Below are 24,497 nucleotides of genomic sequence, written 5' to 3'. Positions count from 1 at the left end.
TCCTCACATGGCCTTTCACTAGCAGCATGCATTCCTAGTGTATTTCTCTCTTCTTTTAAGGACAAAGGGTCGTATTGAATTAAAGGCGACCCATATGACCTCATTTAGCCTTAATTACATCTTTAAAGCTTCTATCTCCAAATACAGTCACATTCTGAGGTATACTAAAGGTTAGGACTTCAACACATGAATTTGGATGAAGTGGGGGAACACAATTCAGTCCATAACAACTACTTTCTTTCCAGTCTTTATGCTTTTTCTTTTTTTCTTAACTCATTATTCTTCCTAGGACTTCTTTTACAGTGTAAAATAAAATGGTTAATGTGAACTTCCATAGGGAAGTCCTGATCTTACAGGGAAAGCAGTCTTCCACCATTTAGTATGATTTTATTAGCTATAGCGGGTTTTTTTGTAAATGTTCTTTATCAGGTTAAGAAAGTTCCCTCCTCATTTGCTGGGAATTGTTATCATAATGAGCGTTGAATTTCATCAAGTTTTTTTCGTGTACCTATTGAGATGAATTTTCTTCTTTATTCTGTGAATTTGATTACTTACACTGATTGGAAGATATTGGTATATAATACCCTTTTTTGGTAATGATCTTGTCAGGGTTTGGTATCAGAATTATGCTAGTGAGTTATGCTTAATGAGTCAGGAAGATGTCAGAAAAATGGCAGAGAGGCTCCCCCAACCCCCAGAACTACTGAAAACCCTAGCAAAACTGCCAAAATCAGCATTATCAGAACTCTGGAAGATAGTGAAAGATTACCAAAAAGCAAGCAAATGCTTAGCCAGGAAAAAGGCCACTGAAACATGGTAGGAGAACTTTGTGAAGTTTCAATTTAGCATTGTCCCACCCCCACCCCCAGCATGGCAGCACACTTGAAGACAACATCCTGAGTTCCAGGAATGAGCACCTGGTCCCAGAGGAAGCAGAGCAGATCTGGTTCTCAAGGAATTGTGTTTGTCTGTTTGCACCTGTCTGTTTCCTAAAGGGTTCATCCAAGGGACTGTCTTTGTTTTTCCTAAGTCTGAACTTTCTCAGAACAGAAGAAACTACATGTAGGACATTCCTTGCAAACATTAAAAGCAAAGTGAACACACCATTGCTTCCTGGAGTAAAAAAGTAAGAGGTGAGACAAACAATAAACACACCAAAAGCCAACAAATTAGACAACCATAGATGAAATGGACAAATTCCTAAAAACACACAAATTACCGAAACTGACTCAAGAAAAATAGGAAATCTGAGTAGACCCATAACAAGTAAAGTGATTAAATCAGCAATCAAAAACCTCCCAAAAAGGACAAGCCCAGGATCTGATGACTTCACTGCTGAGTTCTATCAAATATTTAAAGAATTAGCACAAATCCTTTTGTAACTCTTCTAAAAAAAATAAATAAAAGAGAAGGAACACTACTTCACTCATTTCAAGAGGCCAGCATTATTCTGATGCCAAAGCCAGAGAAAGACATCACAAGAAAACTACATGCCAATATCGCTCATGAAAACAGATAAAAATATCCTCAATCAAAGAGTAGCAAAACTGAATGCAGCAGCATATTAAAAGAATTACATACCCTAACCAAATGGGATTCAGCCCAGGAATGCAAAGGTAGTTGAACATACAAAAACCAATCAGTGCAATATATCATATGAATAGAGTGAAGGGGAGGGGTGTCTGGCTGGCTCAGTTGGTAGAGCATGTGACTCTTAATCTGAGTGTCATGAGTTCAAGCCCCACCTTGGGCATGGAGGCTAATTCAAACAAAATTGAATGAAGGAATAAAAAAACATCAAACCAACATGGAAAAATCATTTGACAAAATCCAACACTCTTTCATAATAAAAACAATTAACAAAGTAAGAATAGAAGGGAACTTCCTCAACATGATAAAAGGCATATATGAAAAGCCCGCAGCTAATATCATACTCAATTGTAACAGACTGAAAGTTTACCCCCAAGATCAGAAATAAGACAAGTATCCCTGTTTTTGCCACTTCCGTTCAACCTTGTACTGGAAGTTCTAGCCAGAGCAGTTAGACCAGAAAAAGAAATAGGAATGCCTGGGTGGCTCAGTCAGTTAAGCGTCTGGCTCTTGTCTTCAGCTCAGGTCATTATCTCATAATCTGTGAGTTCAAGCCCCACATCAGTCTCTCTGCTGTCAGTGCAGAGCCTGGAATGGATCAGATCCTCTGTTGCCCTCTCTTTCTGTCCCTCCTCTGCACTCTCTCTCATGCTCTCTCTTAAAAATAAATAAACATTTTTTTAAAAAGAAAAGAAATAAAACATATCCAAATTGGAAAGGAAAAAGTTAAACTTTTAGCAAATGAGATTATTTTACATATAGAAAATCCTAGAGGATGCACAAAAAACTCTTACAGCTAATAAATGAATTCACGAAAGTGGCAGTCTAAAATTCAATACTCAAAAATCACTTATATTTCTACACACTAGTAATGAACTACTGAAATTAAAAAAAAAACAATTCCATTTATATTAGCATCAAAACAATAAAATACCTAGCAACAAATTTAACCAAGAGTATAAGACTTGTACACTGAACAGTACAAAACATTGCTGAAACGGTTCGTTGACTAGGAAGATGGCGGCGTAGGAGGACGCTGGGCTCACCGCGCGTCCTGCTGATCACTTAGATTCCACCTACACCTGCCTAAATAACCCAGAAAACCGCCAGAGGATTAGCAGAACAGAGTCACCGGACCCAAGTGCAGACGAGAGGCCCACGGAAGAGGGTAGGAAGGGCGGCGAGGCGGTGCGCGCTCCACGGACTGGCGGGAGGGAGCCGGGGCGGAGGGGCGGCTCGCCGGCCAAGCAGAGCCCCCGAGTCCGGCTTGCAAAAGCGGAGGGGCCTGACGGACTGTGTTCCGACAGCAAGCGCGACTTAGCGTCTGGGAGGTCATAAGTTAACAGCTCTGCTCAGAAAGCGGGAAGGCTGGAGGACAAAGGGAGGGTGAGCTGCGGAGCCCCCGGACGACAGAGCTCAGTTTGGCGGGGAACAAAGGCGCTCTCCAGCGCCATCTCCCCCGCCCATCCCCCAGCCAAAATCCCAAAGGGAACCGGCTCCGGCCAGGGAAATTGCTCGCTCCGCGCGAACACCCAACTCTGTGCTTCTGCGGAGCCAAACCTCCGGCAGCGATCTGACTCCCTCCGGCTGCACAGGGCCCCTCCTGAAGTGGATCACCTAAGGAGAAGCGAGCTAAGCCTGCCCCCCCTGCCGCCGTGCACCTTGCCTTCCCACCCCAGCTAATACGCCAGATCCCCAGCATCACAAGCCTGGCAGTGTGCAAGTAGCCCAGACGGGCCACGCCACCCCACAGTGAATCCCGCCCCTAGGAGAGGGGAAGAGAAGGCACACACCAGTCTGACTGTGGCCCCAGCGGTGGGCTGGGGGCAGACATCAGGTCGGACTGCGGCCCCGCCCACCAACTCCAGTTATACACCACAGCACAGGGGAAGTGCCCTGCAGGCCCTCACCACACCAGGGACTATCCAAAATGACCAAGCGGAAGAATTCCCCCCAGAAGAATCTCCAGGAAATAACAACAGCTAATGAGCTGATCAAAAAGGATTTAAATAATATAACAGAAAGTGAATTTAGAATAATAGTCATAAAATTAATCGCTGGGCTGGAAAACAGCATACAGGACAGCAGAGAATCTCTTGCTACAGACATCAGGGGACTAATGAACAGTCACGAGGAGCTGAAAAACGCTTTAAAGGAAATGGAAAACAAAATGCAAACCGCCACAGCTCGGATGGAAGAGGCAGAGGAGAGAATAGGTGAACTAGAAGATAAAGTTATGGAAAAAGAGGAAGCTGAGAAAAAGAGAGATAAAAAAATCCAGGAGTATGAGGGGAAAATTAGAGAACTAAGTGATACACTAAAAAGAAATAATTTACGCATAATTGGTATCCCAGAGGAGGAAGAGAGAGGGAAAGGTGCTGAAGGGGTACTTGAAGAAATCATAGCTGAGAACTTCCCTGAACTGGGGAAGGAAAAAGGCATTGAAATCCAAGAGGCACAGAGAACTCCCTTCAGACGTAACTTGAATCGATCTTCTGCACGACATATCATAGTGAAACTGGCAAAATACAAGGATAAAGAGAAAATTCTGAAAGCAGCAAGGGGTAAACGTGCCCTCACATATAAAGGGAGACCTATAAGACTCGTGACTGATCTCTCTTTTGAAACTTGGCAGGCCAGAAAGAATTGGCACGAGATTTTCAGGGTGCTAGACAGCAAAAATATGCAGCCAAGAATCCTTTATCCAGCAAGTCTGTCATTTAGAATAGAAGGAGAGATAAAGGTCTTCCCAAACAAACAAAAACTGAAGGAATTTGTCACCACTAAACCAGCCCTACAAGAGATCCTAAGGGGGACCCTGTGAGACAAAGTACCAGAGACATCACTACAAGCATAAAACATACAGACATCACAATGACTCTAAACCCGTATCTTTCTATAATAACACTGAATGTAAATGGATTAAATGCGCCAACCAAAAGACATAGGGTATCAGAATGGATAAAAAAACAAGACCCATCTATTTGCTGTCTACAAGAGACTCATTTTAGACCTGAGGACACCTTTAGATTGAGAGTGAGGGGATGGAGAACTATTTATCATGCTACTGGAAGCCAGAAGAAAGCTGGAGTAGCCATACTTATATCAGACAAACTAGACTTTAAATTAAAGGCTGTAACAAGAGATGAAGAAGGACATTATATAATAGTTACAGGGTCTATCCATCAGGAAGAGCTAACAATTATAAATGTCTATGCGCCGAATACCGGAGCCCCCAAATATATAAAACAATTACTCATAAACATAAGCAACCTTATTGATAAGAATGTGGTAATTGCTGGGGACTTTAACACCCCACTTACAGAAATGGATAGATCATCTAGACACACGGTCAATAAAGAAACAAGGGCCCTGAATGAGACACTGGATCAGATGGACTTGACAGATATATTTAGAACTCTGCATCCCAAAGCAACAGAATATACTTTCTTCTCGAGTGCACATGGAACATTCTCCAAGATAGATCATATACTGGGTCACAAATCAGCCCTTCATAAGTTTACAAGAATTGAAATTATACCATGCATACTTTCAGACCACAATGCTATGAAGCTTGAAGTCAACCACAGGAAAAAGTCTGGAAAACCTCCAAAAGCATGGAGGTTAAAGAACACCCTACTCACGAATGAGTGGGTCAACCAGACAATTAGAGAAGAAATCAAAAAATATATGGAAACAAACGAAAATGAAAATACAACAATCCAAACGCTTTGGGACGCAGCGAAGGCAGTCCTGAGAGGAAAATACATCGCAATCCAGGCCTATCTCAAGAAACAAGAAAAATCCCAAATACAAAATCTAACAGCACACCTAAAGGAAATAGAAGCAGAACAGCAAAGGCAGCCTAAACCCAGCAGAAGAAGAGAAATAATAAAGATCAGAGCAGAAATAAACAATATAGAATCTAAAAAAACTGTAGAGCAGATCAACGAAACCAAGAGTTGGTTTTTTGAAAAAATAAACAAAATTGACAAACCTCTAGCCAGGCTTCTCAAAAAGAAAAGGGAGATGACCCAAATAGATAAAATCATGAATGAAAATGGAATTATTACAACCAATCCCTCAGAGATACAAACAATTATCAGGGAATACTATGAAAAATTATATGCCAACAAATTGGACAACCTGGAAGAAATGGACAAATTCCTGAACACCCACACTCTTCCAAAACTCAATCAGGAGGAAATAGAAAGCTTGAACAGACCCATAACCAGCGAAGAAATTGAATCGGTTATCAAAAATCTCCCAACAAATAAGAGTCCAGGACCAGATGGCTTCCCAGGGGAGTTCTACCAGACGTTTAAAGCAGAGATAATACCTATCCTTCTCAAGCTATTCCAAGAAATAGAAAGGGAAGGAAAACTTCCAGACTCATTCTATGAAGCCAGTATTACTTTGATTCCTAAACCAGACAGAGACCCAGTAAAAAAAGAGAACTACAGGCCAATATCCCTGATGAATATGGATGCCAAAATTCTCAATAAGATACTAGCAAATCGAATTCAACAGCATATAAAAAGAATTATTCACCATGATCAAGTGGGATTCATTCCTGGGATGCAGGGCTGGTTCAACATTCGCAAATCAATCAACGTGATACATCACATTAACAAAAAAAAAGAGAAGAACCATATGATCCTGTCAATCGATGCAGAAAAGGCCTTTGATAAAATCCAGCACCCTTTCTTAATAAAAACCCTTGAGAAAGTCGGGATAGAAGGAACATACTTAAAGATCATAAAAGCCATTTATGAAAAGCCCACAGCTAACATCATCCTCAACGGGGAAAAACTGAGAGCTTTTTCCCTGAGATCAGGAACACGACAGGGATGCCCACTCTCACCGTTGTTATTTAACATAGTGCTGGAAGTTCTAGCATCAGCAATCAGACAACAAAAGGAAATCAAAGGCATCAAAATTGGCAAAGATGAAGTCAAGCTTTCGCTTTTTGCAGATGACATGATATTATACATGGAAAATCCGATAGACTCCACCAAAAGTCTGCTAGAACTGATACATGAATTCAGCAAAGTTGCAGGATACAAAATCAATGTACAGAAATCAGTTGCATTCTTATACACTAACAATGAAGCAACAGAAAGACAAATAAAGAAACTGATCCCATTCACAATTGCACCAAAAAGCATAAAATACCTAGGAATAAATCTAACCAAAGATGTAAAGGATCTGTATGCTGAAAATTATAGAAAGCTTATGAAGGTAATTGAAGAAGATTTAAAGAAATGGAAAGACATTCCCTGCTCACGGATTGGAAAAATAAATATTGTCAAAATGTCAATACTACCCAAAGCTATCTACACATTCAATGCAATCCCAATCAAAATTGCACCAGCATTCTTCTCGAAACTAGAACAAGCAATCCTAAAATTCATATGGAACCACAAAAGGCCCCGAATAGCCAAAGGAATTTTGAAGAAGAAGACCAAAGCAGGAGGCATCACAATCCCAGACTTCAGCCTCTACTACAAAGCTGTCATCATCAAGACAGCATGGTATTGGCACAAAAACAGACACACAGACCAATGGAATAGAATAGAAACCCCAGAACTAGACCCACAAACATATGGCCAACTCATCTTTGACAAAGCAGGAAAGAACATCCAATGGAAAAAAGACAGCCTCTTTAACAAATGGTGCTGGGAGAACTGGACAGCAACATGCAGAAGGTTGAAACTAGACCACTTTCTCACACCATTTACAAAAATAAACTCAAAATGGATAAAGGACCTAAATGTGAGACAGGAAACCATCAGAACCTTAGAGGAGAAAGCAGGAAAAGACCTCTCTGACCTCAGCCGTAGCAATCTCTTACTCGACACATCCCCAAAGGCAAGGGAATTAAAAGCAAAAGTGAATTACTGGGACCTTATGAAGATAAAAAGCTTCTGCACAGCAAAGGAAACAACCAACAAAACTAAAAGACAACCAACGGAATGGGAAAAGATATTTGCAAATGACATATCGGACAAAGGGCTAGTATCTAAAATCTATAAAGAGCTCACCAAACTCCACACCCGAAAAACAAATAACCCAGTGAAGAAATGGGCAGAAAACATGAATAGACACTTCTCTAAAGAAGACATCCAGATGGCCAACAGGCACATGAAAAGATGTTCAGCGTCGCTCCTTATCAGGGAAATACAAATCAAAACCACACTCAGGTATCACCTCACGCCAGTCAGAGTGGCCAAAATGAACAAATCAGGAGACTATAGATGCTGGAGAGGATGTGGAGAAACGGGAACCCTCTTGCACTGTTGGTGGGAATGCAAATTGGTGCAGCCGCTCTGGAAAACAGTGTGGAGGTTCCTCAGAAAATTAAAAATAGACCTACCCTATGACCCAGCAATAGCACTGCTAGGAATCTACCCAAGGGATACAGGAGTACTGATGCATAGGGGCACTTGTACCCCAATGTTCATAGCAGCACTCTCAACAATAGCCAAATTATGGAAAGAGCCTAAATGTCCATCAACTGATGAATGGATAAAGAAATTGTGGTTTATATACACAATGGAATACTACGTGGCAATGAGAAAAAATGAAATATGGCCTTTTGTAGCAACGTGGATGGAACTGGAGAGTGTGATGCTAAGTGAAATAAGCCATACAGAGAAAGACAGATACCATATGGTTTCACTCTTATGTGGATCCTGAGAAACTCAACAGGAACCCATGGGGGAGGGGAAGGGAGAAAAAAAAAAAGACGTTAGAGTGGGAGAGAGCCAAAGCATAAGAGACTGTTAAAAACTGAGAACAAACTGAGGGTTGATGGGGGGTGGGAGGGAGGGGCGGGTGGGTGATGGGTATTGAGGAGGGCACCTTTTGGGATGAGCACTGGGTGTTGTATGGAAACCAATTTGTCAATAAACTTCATAAAAAAAAAAAAAAAAAAAAAAAAAAAAACATTGCTGAAACAAATTAAAGAAGACCTAAATGGAAAGACATTTTGTGTTCATGGATTTGAGTATTTAATACTGTTGAGATGTCAATATTCCCCAAAGTGATCTGCAGATTGAATGCAATCCCTGTCAAACTCCCAATATCATTTTTTGCAGAAATGGAAAAATCAATTCCAAAATTCATACAGAATTTCAAGAGTCCCCAGATAGTCAACACAATCTTGAAAAAGAGGAGCAAAGTTGAAGTACTCATACTTCCTAATTTTGAAATTTACTACAAAGCTATAGTAATCAAAACTATATTGAAATTATACCTATACCTGGCATGAGGATATATATGTGTGTGTGTGTGTAGGACATGTACACACACACACACACACACACACACACACACACAGATCAATGGAATAGACTTGAGAATCCAGAAGTAAACCCATACATTTCTGGCCAATTGATTTTCAACAGGGGTTGCCAAGACAATTCAACAAATGAATAGTCTTTTCAACAAATAGTGCTGGGACAACTAATTGGATATTCACATGCAAAAAAGTGAAGCTGGACTCTTCATTTATATACCTCAGGCCATACACAAAAATTAACTCAAAATTAATCAAAGAGCTAAAAATAAGAATGAAAACTATAAAACTCTTAGGTGAAAACATCGGTGCAGATCTTCATTTTTCATAGATTAGACGGTGGTTTCTTAGATATGGCACCAAAAGCACAAACAACCAAAGAAAAAATACATTGGACTTTATGAAAATTATTTTAAAAATTGGGTCAAAGAACACTTTCTATAGAATGTAAAGACACCCCCACAAAATGGGATAAAAATTTGCAAGTCCTATATCCTATGTGTCTGGTATCCAGGGTATGTAAAGAACTTTTATAATGCAATAACAAACAACTAAATTAAAAACTGGGCAAAGGGTTTGAATAAATATTTCTCTAAAGAAGATATTCAAATAGCTAGTAGGCACATGAAAAGATGTGCAACATCACTAATTATTAGGAAATCCAAATCAAAACCACAATGAGACACTGCTTCACACCCACTAAGATTATTATAATTTAAAAAATGGAAAATAACAAGGTGGAGAGGATGTGGAGAAATCAGAACCCTCATTTAAAATAATAGAACCACTATGGAGAATGGTTTGGTAATTCCTGAATAAGTTAAACATAGAATTATCATATGACCTGTCAGTTGTACTCAGAAAAATAATCGACAACAGGTGTTTATTTTTTTTATTGTCTTTTATTTATTTTTAATGTTTTAAATGTCTATTCATTTTTGAGAGAGAGGGAGACAGAGTGAGAGTGGGGAAGGGGCAGAGAGAGAGGGAGACACAGAATCTGAAGCAGGCTCCAGGTTCAGATTGTCATTGCACAGCCCAATGCGGGGCTCCAACTCATGAACCACGAGATCATGACCTGAGCTGAAGCCGGACGCTTAACCGACTAAGCCACCCAGGTGCCTGACAACAGGTGTTTGAACAAAATTTTGTACACAAATGTTCATAGCAGCTTTATTTACAGTAACCAAAAGGCAGGGATACCCAAATGCCCATCAACAGATGAATGGATAAACAAAAAGCAGCATATCTGTACAATGGAATATAATTTAACCATAAGAAGGAATGAAGTTCTGATATGTGCTTAACATGAATGAACTTGAAAACATTATGCTAGGTGAAAGAAGCCAGGCGCAAAAGGCTATATGTTGTATGATTCTATTTATATGAACTATCCAGAAGGGACAAAGCAGGTTAGTGGTCACCAGGGCCTTAGGAGATGGGAAAATGGAAAATGACTGCTTAATTGTTACAGGTTTTTTGTTTGAAGTGATGAAAAAGTCCTGGAACTAGACAGTGTGATGGTTACCCAACATTGTGACTATACCTAATGCCTAATACTGTACACCTTAAAATGGTTAAAATGATAAATGTGTTATTTTACCACAATTTTTTAAAAAGTAAATGAGAAAATATTGTTTTCTCTCCTCTGTTTTCTGAAAGAAATGTATTTATAGCAAATATATATGTTCATAGCAGCTGTATTTAGTTGGGTAGTCTAAACTGTGGTAACCAATAGAAAAAATATCAATGGCTTAAGGAACAAGAAGTTTCTTCCAAGATCACCTTGAGTTTTATAGTAACACTGGTTAGCGGACTTTGTTCATGGCCACCTCTGCCCTGCTGCTTGTGTTCATAAATAAAGTTCTATTAGAATACGATTTCCATTTTTACATATTGTCTGTGGATGCTTTTGTACTACAGCAACAGAACTGAATATTTGCAACAGGAGCTCAATGGCCCACAAAGCCTGGTATATTTACTCTGTGGCCCCTTCCAGGAAACTGTTGGCCTTGCCATACCAGGTCAGCAAGGAAGAAGAAGGGTATGAAGAGTACATGTAGAACGTTTTTATAGGACAGGCCTAAAATGGCACAGAACACATCCATTGGTTTTCCACTCAACCACACATAATTATAAGGGGAAAGGAAATATAATCTACCGGGGCACCTGGGTGGCTTAGTAGGTTAAGCGTCGGACTTCAGCTCAGGTCATGATCTCACGGTTCATGAGTTCGAGCTCTGTGTCAGGCTCTGTGCTGACAGTTCAGGGCCTGGAGCCTGCTTCTGATTCTGTGTCTCCCTCCCCTCAGCTCCCCCTCTGCTCACACTCTGTCTCTCTCTCAAAATAAATAAAGATTAAAAAAAAATTTAAAAAAAAGGAAATATAATCTACCTGGTGCCCAGGAAGAAGGGAATTTTGGTGAGTAACTAGCAGCCTCTGCCACAGCAAGCATTCTCCATAATAGTCCCAAACCAGAAATACTCTAAATGTCCATCAATAGAATGAATAAAAAGTCATAATGCATAGAGTGGAATACTATATAGCAAAGAAAACAAACTGCAGCTACATAAATCATTAACATGGATAAATCTCATGGACTTAATATTGAGCAAAAGAAGTCTTCAAAAGAGTAGATATTAGTATATTTATATTTTTATAAAGTTCAAAAGCAGCAAAATTAAGTCACGTTTTTGAAATGCAGCCATAGTGGTAAAACTGTAAAGAATAGAAAGGGAATAATTATGACAATAGTAGCTGGCTCCTGGAAGTGAGAAGAGGTTGTAATCAGGGATGGACGTTAGTGATGCTTCCAGGTGGCAGTGCTGCCACTTTATTTCTTAATCTGCAAAGGGTTTGTTTTGGTATTTTCTTTATCATTTATTCTGTCTTTCTTTTTAAGTTTATTTTGAAAGAGAGAACACGCACCCATGCAAGTGGGGGAGGGACAGAGAGAGAGGGAAAGAGAAAGAATCCCAAGCAGGCTCCATGCTGTCAGTGTAGAGCCCAGTGTGGGGCTTGATCTCACAAACCATGAGATTATGACCTGACCTGAAACCAAGAGTTGGGTGCTTAGCCAACTGAGCCATGCAAGTGCCCCTATCATTTATTCTTTAAACGAAACTGAATATATACTATAACTCAGGGACTTTTAAAATGCGAAATAAAACAAAGAGCCCAGAAACAGTGTTTTCCTCAAAGTTGAACTCTAAGAAGTTATTTTACCATGAGATATTGACTGATGGATGGACATAGACCCCCCCTAGATGTAAATAAGATATGCTCCATTATGTTCAGTTCTGTGTGTGCAAAAATATATGTATGTGTTTATTTACATATTCAAACATATTTATGAAACTTATCAGCCTAATGGATAATATTCTTAACAGCACTTTTATTTTTTAAATGCGTATTGTCTTTGTGTGTGTGTATAAATTTAGAGATGTGTAGTTCTATGAATATGCATAACTATATGTAATTGTTGATATGCTTAATATTAAATAAAATTGTATAGAAGAAATGAATATAATTAAAAGCTGATATTTAGCTTCCCAGAAACTTAGTAAGGAATAGAATTTAGAGTATCAAGAAAAAGGAATAAGCTTGTCCTATGTCTTAGAGCAATCGTTCTTAACTTTTAGCAGTCTCATATCCTTTTAGAATTTGATGAAGACTATGGCTCTTTTCCTTAGAAAAATGAATGGGCACATATACACACATTATTGTGCCTGCAGTTATGACAGGGTCTCACATTCATGAAGTACAGTAAAACCTTGGTTTACAAGCATAAGTCATTCCAGGAACATGCTTTGTAATCCAAAGCATTCGTATATCAAAGTGAATTTCCCTATAAGAAATAATGGAAACTCCGATGATTCGCTCCACAACCCAAAAATATTCATATAAAAATGATTACAATATTGTAATATAATATAAAATAATAAAGAAAATATAAAGAAAAATAAACAAATTAACCTGCACTTACCTTTGAAAACCTTCGTGGCTGGTGTGAAGGAGACGAGAGAGAGGAGGGTTATTATGTAGAATGACTTTCATTATCACTAATGGATGTTGACTGTAGTACAGTATTAATAAATTCTTGTCAGATACTATGTTTAATGTTACTGGCAATAAGGCAGCAGAGGAAAAGGTCTATATCTGCAGGCAGCCTGACCTAGAATGAGGCAAAACATTCCTAAGCTTACTCTTGTATGGAAAAGCAAAGGACTGTCCATAGGTGCTTTGAAGTGACAAAAAAATACACTAGTGCCAGTTGTGGGCACCTTCCCACATTCTGAAAAATCACTGATTTTTGCCAAACACCACTGTTTGAGACTGAGTATCTGAGCATAGCAGATGATCACCCACAATCCTGAAGCGAGAGAGAGAAAAGAACCATTTGCTCAGTTGTGATCATGTGACATTGGGCATCACATACTACTTGTATTGCAAGACATCGCTCATTTATCAAGTGAAAATTTATTAGAAATGTTTGCTCATCTTGCAGAACAAGTTACTCACAATCCAAAGTGTATCCATGGATGCCATGCAAGTCCCTGGACCCTCTGTTACAATTCCTTCTTTAAATTGTCCCCATCAAATGTCACCCGTCTCCACTAAATTTTTGATAGAAATATCAAAACAGAATAAATAATGTTCAGGTCTTCTATAGTAGTGATTACAGAGATAATGATGTTCTTTCACTGCTGGGCATTTCTTCTTCCCTCTCACCTCACCCACAAATCCCTTTCTGTTGGTCGTATCCCTGTTTGCCCATTAATCTCCCCTCACCTTACCCAGGACTCTGTCCAGACAGTTGTAGGAGTTGTGAGCTGCTTTACCTCCCTCCCTTCTCTCTGTCCCACCTATTCCAGGTTCTGCCACGAAAATAATCTTTCCAAAGACCAGGTTGTTGTTGTTGTTGTTTTAATTGTGTTTGTTGCTGCTGTGTTTTACTTTTGAGCCACCTAGCACAATGTTTAAGATCAGTTTGCCATACAAAATCAAAACCCAGCCTTGTTCTTACTAGCTGTGTGATACTGGACCTGGGGCTTGACCTTCCTTATCTAGAAAATGAGGGCAATAATATAATTTAAGGACTGTTGTAAGGAATAGTGAGATAATGCATGTAAAGTGATTTAAAGTGATTAGCAAGGTACAAGGACGTAGTGATGCTCAATAAATACTTCCTGAATACATTAAATATTTAGCCTCGAGGTTTCTAATTTAATGCTTTTGCTGATTCCATGCTCCTTATTCCTTCCTATCACAATACCACCGCCTGCATTAAATCTTTTTAAATCCTATAGCGATATGTGATCTCTCCCACTTCTTAATTCCTCAGACTTTTCTGTTTATTATGGTGGAAGAGCTTAATGGTGAAAAACTCTGGGATCAGATTATCTGGACATGAATATTGGCTCCTTCACTTAGTAGCTTTGTGGCCTTGGGCAGGTCACGTAAGTCCCCTATGGCTTATTTTGCCTATCTGTAAATGAGATATAAAACTGAGTATCTATTGCAAAGGGTTTTTATGAGGATCAATATAACTAATTTGTAGAAACGGCAAAACTAGAGAGAGAGAGAGCTAGAGTGCGGATACAAACAGAACAGATAGGGAGAAGGGACTGGCCACAAATGCATGTAAGGGAACTTTTAGGGGTGACGAAATACTCAGTTTTATAAAATATGTGTTAGAAGTTCATTTTTTTAATGTTTATTTATTTTTTTGAGAGAGAGAGAGCACAAACAGGGGAGGAGCAGAGAGAGGGGGACAGAGGATCTGAAGCAGTCTCTGTGCTGTCAGCAGAGAGCCTGATGTGGGTCTTGAACTCACAAACTGTGAGTTCAGAACCTGAGCTGAAATCAAGAGTCGCCTGTCAACCAACTGAGCCACCCAGGCCCCCTTTGAGAAAATATTCTAACCCTGGATTGTAAAAAGAAACAAGTGAATCTCATGACAAATATTTTTAAAACTGGGTTGTGGCCATGCTTTCATAAGCTATAGAAATCTACTCTTTCTCAAACTGTATGCTTAAGATGGTTAAGTTTTATGGCATTCAAATTATAATGAAGCTTGTTTTAAGTGTATTTGTTTATTTATGCATGCATGCTGGAGCATGAGCAGGGGAGGGGCAGAGAGGGAGGGAGAGAGAGAGAATCACAAGCAGGTTCTGTGCTGTGGGTGCAGAGCCCAATGCGGAGCTCAAACCCAAGAACCGTGAGATCATGACCGGTGCTGAAACCAAGAATCGGATGCTCAACTGAGCCACCGAGGCACCCCATAAGGCTGTTTTTAAAAAAGATAAATGATATATGGCAAAGGCCTAGAGAAGTACCAGGCACACACTAAGCATATTGTTGTATCTGTTAGCTGTTATTACCTTATACTGCTTTGGGTTATTTATGATTACCAGATTGTTTAGAGTATCTCGTGTTCCTGCTCTCACACCTTCCTTCCCCTGCCCTAAACTAAGTCTGAGCTTAATCCTGGCAATAGCCCTTGCCCATGATTAGGTACTTGCTAAATATTTACTGACTGAATGCACTATAGGTAATGGTGGAGTTTATGTCTAGTATGAAAATGTATTGGTTTGGGTTGAGGGTCCCACAAACTTGTGTATACAAAGAGGACTGAATTGTGCATTTAGGTGTCTCATCCTTCACCTCTGTACATAATAAAGAACAGTTAGTATTGAGTATAGCTTTTGAATACCAAGGATCCCGGTGATTGTTTTGATGCTAATCTCTGTAGATAGAAGACTCTTGCTTTCTCTAGACCTGATTTTCTCTGGTCACACCTGAACGGTGCCATTCCCAGTATTATCATACTGTATTCTTGGCATTTGAGGGTCTGGTATTCCCTACACATCAAAGCTATCTTGGTCTTACTTGAATAGTTACGCTTCCCTCAAAGAAAAAGTACATCTTCCCATATAAGTTCTTTAAGCAGCCTACACAATTGTTACCCAGGAACCAGAAGAAAAACTGTGAATGAGATTCTAACAGTCTTCGAAGGAAAAGGAGAAGGAGAAAATTATTATTATTAGAAATAATATCATTAGAAATAATAATAATTAGAAAACAAACAGAAACGAAAAACCTTTCTGTCCATGCCATCTCATTGAGCACTCCAGAGGAGAAAACTAATTATCAACTCAACATTGTTTATTAGAAAGGAACAGAGACCAGATCAGCCCTAGAATGGTTAGGTAAGCATCTCTTCCAAGCAGGCATTTGTTTTAGCCCAGTGTCTAGTTCTTTGAAAGAAATACTTAAGATTTATGCCTACCTTGAATGTTTTGGGTTTAACTTAGGGGCCTAGGTGGTACAAAGTCCTGGGCTCAAAGAGAAGAAAGATCTCTTCTTAGGATAGGGAAAGGGAACAAAATAAAGCAATCTACCTTCTTGGGCATTTTCACAGTAAACTCAAATCAGCAGGAAGATGACAGGCCATCAGGTTTAAAAACAAAACCACTAGCCAGTCTGTTACTGCACAGATGTACTTTTTTTAAACAAGATACTGTGGATCTCTGATGTTTACAAAATCAAAACAACCCACTGAGTTTTTCCATCTGCCATTGTTTCACTTCAGAGAAAAGAAATAGCTTACTTTTCAAGCTTGGGGATTTTTGTAATGTTTAATATATTACTCAGAATGGATTTTTCCATTTCCTTTTAGTGAAAGCCCAAATTAATTCCTTTATTGTTCATACAGGGTCATTGGCAGGAATTAGAAAAGATGCGTCCACATCTCCTATGACAACAGGAAGCCAAAAGGAGCTTGTAATCACAACCACATCATCACTGCAGCATGACACTTCCCGGTAAGTTGTTTATTTTCTTTTAATATTTTTTTTTTTTTTTTTGAGAGAGAGAGAGCGCAAACAGGGGAGGAGCCGAGAGAGGGGGTTTAACATTCTTTAGGTAAGAGCATTTGGGAGGAGCTACTTAATACGGAGTGGAAAGTCTTGACAATTCTTAATAACCATTACTCAGAAGAAAGGCCTTATGTGGAGGCATCTGGATTTGGCCAGGTTGAACTCATGGAGCCCTTTCCTTTATACATGCCCTGCCTTGATTGAAACTGGTTATTGGCAAGGATTTCCAAAGAAATGCAAAGCTAATCCTATCATTCATCAGAAAATGTGCTTAGCAGTAGGTCTTTCCCAATTTATCACAGAATGGTTATATACTTTGACTATAAGTTTAACTAATTGAATTAATTGATACTGAAAATTATGGTGGGTTTTGTATTACAGTTTTAAAGGGTCTGTCAACATTTACTGATACTAGAAACATCTGAAGAGTTAGTAGTTTGATCAGCCTTTTCTGGAGTCAGGAAAGAAATAGGGTATTAAAATTTCTTACATCCAGTAAGCCGACTGCCATATTATTCATTTAAAGCTGAATATATAAAGATCAACACCAAAAAGGCATAGTTTAGGGTTTCTTGGTAATACTATTGTTTGAGCCTTAAATTCTCAGCATCTTACCAGATGAATATAGATTTTAAGACTTCATTTTAATTATAAAGAACTTTGGGGAAATAACTCTAATGTAGAAGACAGTAATAATGGTTGCCATCTATTAGCATCTATTATGTACCCAGCACTTTTTATGAATTATCTCATTTAATCTTCATCACTGCTTTATAAAGAGGTACTGCTATCATCCTCATTTCTAAAATTAGGAAACTAAGAGATTGAGTGACTTGTCTAAGGTCACCCAGCCAATAAGATGTAGAAGTCTCATTTCAGACTCCAAAGTCCATCATCTTAAATATTGTAATTGTTGACGACAGCCTCCTTATTTTGAAGGTGACCCTCAATTGACAGAAAATTTAACCAGTTTACCACATTCTTTGTCCATTACTCCTTTCTTTTATTTTTAATGCTGCCATTATTAGCATTTTCCAAGTACCCACAGAGAGCTGTCGTTCTGAAATGTTGCGAGGGCTCCCTCCTTGGACCACTTAGCAGTGTGGCTGAATGCTTGTACTCAAAGGTCCATCTCAGTTGCCTTGAGGGCTTCCTCTGGAGGAGGTACAGGTAAAGAGGAGAAATGATCCAGATTTTCTGGGACACCTGGGTGGCTCAGTTGGTTAAGTGTCCTACTTCGGCTCAGGTCATGATCTCACGGCTCAGGTCACGACCTCTCAGTTTGTGGGTTCGAGCCACCCATCGGGCTCTCTGCTGTCCGCACGGACACCACTTTGGATCCTCTGTCTCCCTTTCTCTCTCTGCCCCTCCCCTGCTTGTGCATGCATGCTCTCTCTCAGAAATAAAAATAAAAAAAGAAATGGTCTGGATTTTCAATCTTAGTGAATTTTCCTATTGAAGATTAAAGTGAGATCCTTAATGCTACTTTAATGTGTTTTTGATGATTGCATTTCAGTTTAGAGAGAAGCATGAAAAGGAAGAATAAAATATTTCCCCAGTAAGAATTTTGTAGAACATTCTCAGCACACGTTTTCTGAATGGACCATATCAACTTTGTACAATTTTACAAGCCCAGGTTAAATTTACTGTGAAGACTCATATTTACGCACCGAAAAAAAAGGATTCTCTGTTAGTTCTTAATACTGCAAATCAGCTGAATATAGTTTCTCAAAGGTTTCTTAAATAATGAGTACTTGGCTACATAAAAACGATGTGCAACACACTGGACTTCATCCTTAGAAGTGCATGATGGCATATCATAGGTCTATTATACAAAGCGCAGAGTTGAAAAAAAAGATCCAGTACTATGAAAATCAGTTACCAGGAAGGCACAGTGGTTGCTTTCCAGACTTCAGAATCAGGATTATTTGAATTATTTTTATTTCAAAGTGTAGAAAAGGAATTTTTTATAGACTACTTTTCAGTTACACACAAACTCTTAATATAAGACAAAACTCAGTTCTTCATCCTAACAAACCTTTGAAGGTACTGAGAACAAGAGTAAAAGCCTGTCCACCCTTAATTCTGGGAATTTTCAAAACTTGCAAAAGAGGATGAGGGTGGGACAGATGCTGGTGGGAAAAAGGTTCTTGTTTATTCTCTGATAAGCACTAACACCTAGAAGAGTCCCACATGGTTCCATGTGCAGGTGATAAAACCAGGCGTGCAAAGTCATCTTTCTCATTCACAATGTGGGCTGTTAATTGTTCTTTCTGCTGCCTGTCAATATAATGTGAAATTTTCATTCTCCATTCAAGATGGGAAAAGTTGTGGCTGAAAATGTTAACATTTGCATTTTTATTTGTTGATTTATTTAAAGGACAGCCTCTCCTGCAGCAATCCATCACTTGGTGACACCCCAAATATGAATAATGTATTGTAGACTTGCGGTTACAATGTGTAATAAGTGCTAGAGACAGTAAAGGAATGTTAACTATGTTGCAAATGTAATATTTATTGACTCATAAAGTTTATTGCTTTCAAGGTTCAATAATACTGACCATAGGACATTAATATCGCTTATCCTGATTTTAGCTGGGCACCTTTATATGTAGAAATATTCATCTATCTCATGCTAACAAAATAAATACGTAATTTACAGCACAAGCAAAGGAGGCTTTATAGTTTTCTGTGCTGAGGGCTGCGGTGCTTCTTTGTCTGGCCTTCAGCATTGGTCACACACCCCTGAGCTGTCCGAGAGAGTGAGCGCGGCAGTCATCTTGGCACAAGAGCGTGGTGCTGTGGCACCAAACAGTGCCATGCATTTCCGCCTCACTGGCACAGGTAACACCTCACAAACCCACTTCCCCTGGAGAGAGGGCTAGAGGGCTTTCCTCCCTGTCGTTCTGAACACCTGGTGGGGGGTGCATCTATGATCAGAAAGTTCAACAAATACTTCTCCTGCCATGACCCAGAGTCAGAGTTTACAGATTCCACTTGATTCTCTGGTCTCCAAGGTGAAACCAGAGCTGGTCAGGTTACCAACTAATTTGTTATGAGCACAACTGTTACTGATAATTAACCCTTTTGTGCCTTCCAGAATTAAGTATGCCCATTGCCACCAAGAAAGATCATTCAGGAAATATCTGACACCCAAAGCAAAAGAAGTCATGTTAATTAGCAACCATCAGCTGTAATTGTCATCCCCATTAAGATGCAGAATTATGTATTTCTTCGTTATAAATAACCTTTCTAATTGTACTTGATGTATGCCAATTTAATCAAAAAGTATACTTGCAACAGACAGATATTTGCATTAATGTAGCTTTGGATCTTCAAATTTTTTATTTCAAATTTAGTGAGAAAAAGCATATTAACAGCTGGATATTCTTTATATGTGGGTATATTTTTCTATCTAGGTATGGAGATCTAATATACTTTATATTAAAATGAAGACAGTATCTTGTGGGATTGTTCAGTGAAACAGAAATCTTGTTGCTTTTTAAAATGCCAGCGAAGTTTCTCTCTCTCAGTCATATGACAACTCTCATTGGTAATTGTTCCAAACTGATAAACAGAGGCATATACCAGGATTACATTCTCAGTCCCTGGTGTAAAAAGTAAAAGTGATGCAATTTGGGGAGTGTTGGTGGGGGTCCAGAGCCAAGAAAAAATTCTTGAAATGTCTTTGTTGCAAAAAGGTGATTTTATTAAAGCAGGGGGATAGGACCCTTGGGCAGAAAGAGCTGTACTGGGCTGGTAAGGAGGGACTGATTATATACTATGGAGTTGGGGGAGGTCAAGGCAAAAGGGAGTTTTCCAGAAGCACTTTCATATGCTAAAGAAGACTCCTAAAATACTGGAGGCCTAGCTATTGTCAGGCTAGGGTTGTTTTTCCCTCTAGTAAGGCATTAACATGAAGACAGTAGGGAATTTCTGGAGAAATGTTATACTCTGCCTGTCTCAAGTATTTGTCAATGGGCTGCAAGTTATAAGGAAATTTAATTTTACCTGCCATTTCCTTCTTGCCTTTGTTAACTTGGGGCTCCAGGAAACTGAGTCTATACATTTCTGGAGATTACGCTATTTATTGATTAGATTGCCTTTTTCTTGTAATTTACTAAAACGTTTGTAAACTGATGGAGACTCATATGTCTTGCATGACTGTGATCTCTATCAGTTAACCATTGTTTTCTCCCTTTCCTTTGGTCTTAGGCCACCAAGAGTGCCTGAGGAATGTCACACATATCCCACCTAGGGGAGCTGTGCGAGGTGTTAGCTTGCCTTATGCTCCATAATCAAAAGGCTTCTTTCTGTTGTGTCCTGATTCATAAGACTTAAGGCTGATACTATTGCCCTCGTGTGTGTGTGTGTGTGTGTGTGTGTGTGTGTGTGTGTGTGTGTGAGAGAGAGAGAGAGAGAGATGTGATGTGAAGAGAGAAAAGCAGATCTCACCAAACTATGCCCAATTACTGAATTTGGGGAGCTGGAGCTATAGTTGGCCTATTTCTAGGAAGTACTGTTCACCTCTCTACTCCAGCTTTTTTCAGAACATTTTTATTTTGTTTTGTTTGTGTTTTAGATATGTTGGAGAGGGGTGGTTTCGTGGAGCTTACTTTTTGTTGCGGGGGTAGGAATACATATTTGAGTACATATTTTCAAAGGTTTAATAGCGTCTTTGGGGGCTCTTAAAAAATAGCTCAAAAATAGCTAAACTTGTTCTTTTTTTTTATGACTGCGGTCCTTTGCTGTCAAACCCTATGCTTAATTGTCCTGAAAAATTTGCTGTGAGTTTATGGCTTGATAAGCTGTCTATAGTGTGCTTGCACACAATCATGCTCACAGACAACTATTTGTGCACAGCTGATTTGAAGCTTGTGGAGACTTTCTGCCCATTGAAGTTGAGACTGAGGAACCAGGCTGACAATACTGGAAAACTGGGACCTCATTACACTAAGCCCAGGCTGCAAGGGTTCAAATACCCTGCAATCTACAACTTAAACTTGTCTCTGTCTTAAAGACAGTATTTTCCTACGTCTTCTTTAGAAGAATGTCTATTCAGGTCCTTTGCCCATTTTTTATTCAGACTGTTTTTTGGTTTGATTTTGTTTTTGCTATTGAATTGTAGGAGTTCCTTATATTTTTTTGGATAATAACCTCTTCTCAGATATATAGTTTGCAAATATTTTCTTTCAGTTTGTGATTGTTTCCTATATACTTTGATGCAGTCCCATTTGTTTACTTCTGCCTTTGTTGCCTTTTGGTATCGGATCCAAAAGGCCAATGTCAAAGAGCTTTTTTTCCTGTTTTCTTCTCAGAACTTTACAATTCCAGATGGTACATTTAAGACTTTAATCCATTTTGAGTTTTTTTATTTTATACCATGTAAGATAAGAGTCCAAGATAAGAGTTCATTCTTCTGCATGTGAATATCCAGTTTTCACAGCCCCATTTATTGAAGACACTATCCTTTCCTACTTGTATATTCTTGGCATCCTTGTTGAAAATTCATTGACTACTTATGCTTTGGTTTATTTCAGGGTTTTAATTATGTTCCATTGCTTTGTCTATCTGTTTTCATGCCAGTAGCATACTGATTTGATTACTATAGCTTTGTAATATAATTTGAAAGCCAGAAATATGATGCCTCCAACTTTTTTTTTCTCAAGATTTTAGCTACTTACAGTCTTTTGTGTTTCCATATGAATTTTGAGATGGTTTTTTCTATTTCTGTGAAAAATGCCATTGGAATATTCGTAGGGATTGCTGAGTCTATACATTACTTTGGGTAGTATAGACATTTTAACAATATTAACTCTTTCAATCCATGAAGATGGGCTATGTTTCTATTTGTTTATGCCTTCTTCTGTTCTTTTCATCAGTGTTTTATAGTTTTCAGTGTACAAATCTTTCTCTGCCTTGATTAAATTTATTCCTAAGTATTTTATTCCTTTTGATGCTATTATAAATTCAAATTTTTCTTAATTTCCTTTTTTATTAGATCATTGTTAGTATAAAGAGATTCATCTGATTTTTGTATATTGATTTTGTATCCTAGAACTTTACTGAATTTGTTAGTTCTAACAGGATTTTTTGATAGTTTATAGCATCTGTAGGGTTGTCTACATATAGAATCATGCCATTTGCAGAGATAATTTTACTTCTTCATTAACTACTTGGATGGCTTTTCTTTTTCTTGACTCATTGCTCTTGCTTGCACTTCTAGTACTTTGTGGAACAGAAGTGGCAAGAGTGAGCCCCCTTGCCTTACACCAGATCATAGAGGAAAAGAAAAACCTTCAGTTTTTCCCCATTGATCATGATATTAGCTGTGGCTTTTCATAAATGGCCTTTATTGTGCTGAGGAAATTTTCTTCTCTATTTTGTTAAGAGTTTTTGTCAGGAATGGATGTTGAACTTGTCAAAGAAGACATACAGATTGCCAACAGGTAAATGAAAAGATGCTCAATGCCATTAATCATCGGGGAAATGCAAACTGAAACCACAATGAGGTATCACCTCACAAATGTTAGGATGGCTATTTTCAAAAAGATAAGCGATAACAAGTACATAATGGCAAGAATGTGGAGAAAAGGGAACCCTAGTATACTACTGGTGAGAATATAAATCGGTACAGCTATTGTGGAAAACAGTATGGAGATCCCTCAAAAAAAATTAAAATAGAACTACCCTATGATCCAATAGTCCCTCTTCTGGGTATATATTCAGAGGAAATAAGATCAGTGCCACAGTGAGATATCTGCACCCCCATGTTCACTGCAACATTATTCACAGTAGCCAAGATATGGAAACAATCTAAATGTCCATCAGTGGATGAATGTACTTTAGAATATTATTCAGCCTTTTAAAAAGGAGATCTGCCATTTATGACAACATGGATTAACCTGGGGGACATTATGCGAAATGAAATAAGCCAGACACGATGTATTGCATGATCTCACTTATATGTGTATCCTAAAAAGTTCAAAGCATAGAAGCACAGAGCAGAATGGTGGTGCCCAGGAGTGGGGAGGTGGAGGAAGTGAGGAGCTGTTGGTTAAAGGGTACAAAGTTGCAATATGTAGGGTGAATAAATCTAGAAATCTAATGTACAGCATGATGGCGATAGTTAACAACACTGTATTAAATATTGGAAATTTGCTAAAAGAATAGATTTCAAGTGTTCTCACCACACACACACACAAAATTGTAATTATATGAAGAGATGGATATGTTAATTGGTTTGATTTTAGTAATCATTTCACTATATATATAATTAATAATGTCCTAATATTGAACAAGTCTTCCAAAAAATCATGTTGTATACATTAAACAATTTTAACTTTCTTTTAAAAAGTGGGGGTTTTTAAATCTTTATTTACACCTTAAGTAACTTGACATGATAACCCAGTTGCTTCCAGCTCCAGATATGATATAGTCTTTAAAGTACTACAACTGGCATGTTGGTCCTTTGCTGTGCCGTGAAGAGAGACAAACATTTCTGCATTTGTCCCTCTTTATTCTCTGTGGGTCATAAACCAAGGCCTTAGCCCCTGGGCAGTTCAAGCATTGTTTAGTTTCCCATCTCTATTTGCCAGTAGCCATTTAGATTGCACAGAAGGAAAAATCGTGTCAATATGCTGCTCCCGATTGTAGCAATGATCTGTTTTATCTCTGGCAACAAAATTCTGGATTGGCGGCAGCCAGGGATTCAAGACCTACATAAG

General features: G+C 38.7%; 1 protein-coding gene across 2 annotated transcripts in view; it reads left to right on the top strand.

Moving 5' to 3' along the window:
* Positions 1-24,497, top strand: part of KIAA1328 (KIAA1328 ortholog) — a 342,210-nt gene that overhangs the window by 278,002 nt on the left and 39,711 nt on the right. For both annotated transcript variants that reach the window (XM_047086945.1, XM_047086944.1), the window contains one exon: positions 16,608-16,716. In XM_047086945.1, coding sequence (XP_046942901.1) covers positions 16,608-16,716 — 109 coding nt within the window. The remainder of the gene's footprint in view (positions 1-16,607; positions 16,717-24,497) is intronic.

This window comes from Lynx rufus, unplaced genomic scaffold (assembly GCF_022079265.1).
Source record: "Lynx rufus isolate CCGP_SWC_20201006 ecotype Redwood Valley unplaced genomic scaffold, mLynRuf1.p SCAF_22, whole genome shotgun sequence".
Classification (NCBI taxonomy): domain Eukaryota; kingdom Metazoa; phylum Chordata; class Mammalia; order Carnivora; family Felidae; genus Lynx; species Lynx rufus.
The sequence above is the reverse complement of the archived record's forward strand: the minus strand, read 5'-3'. Positions and strand labels throughout refer to the sequence as shown.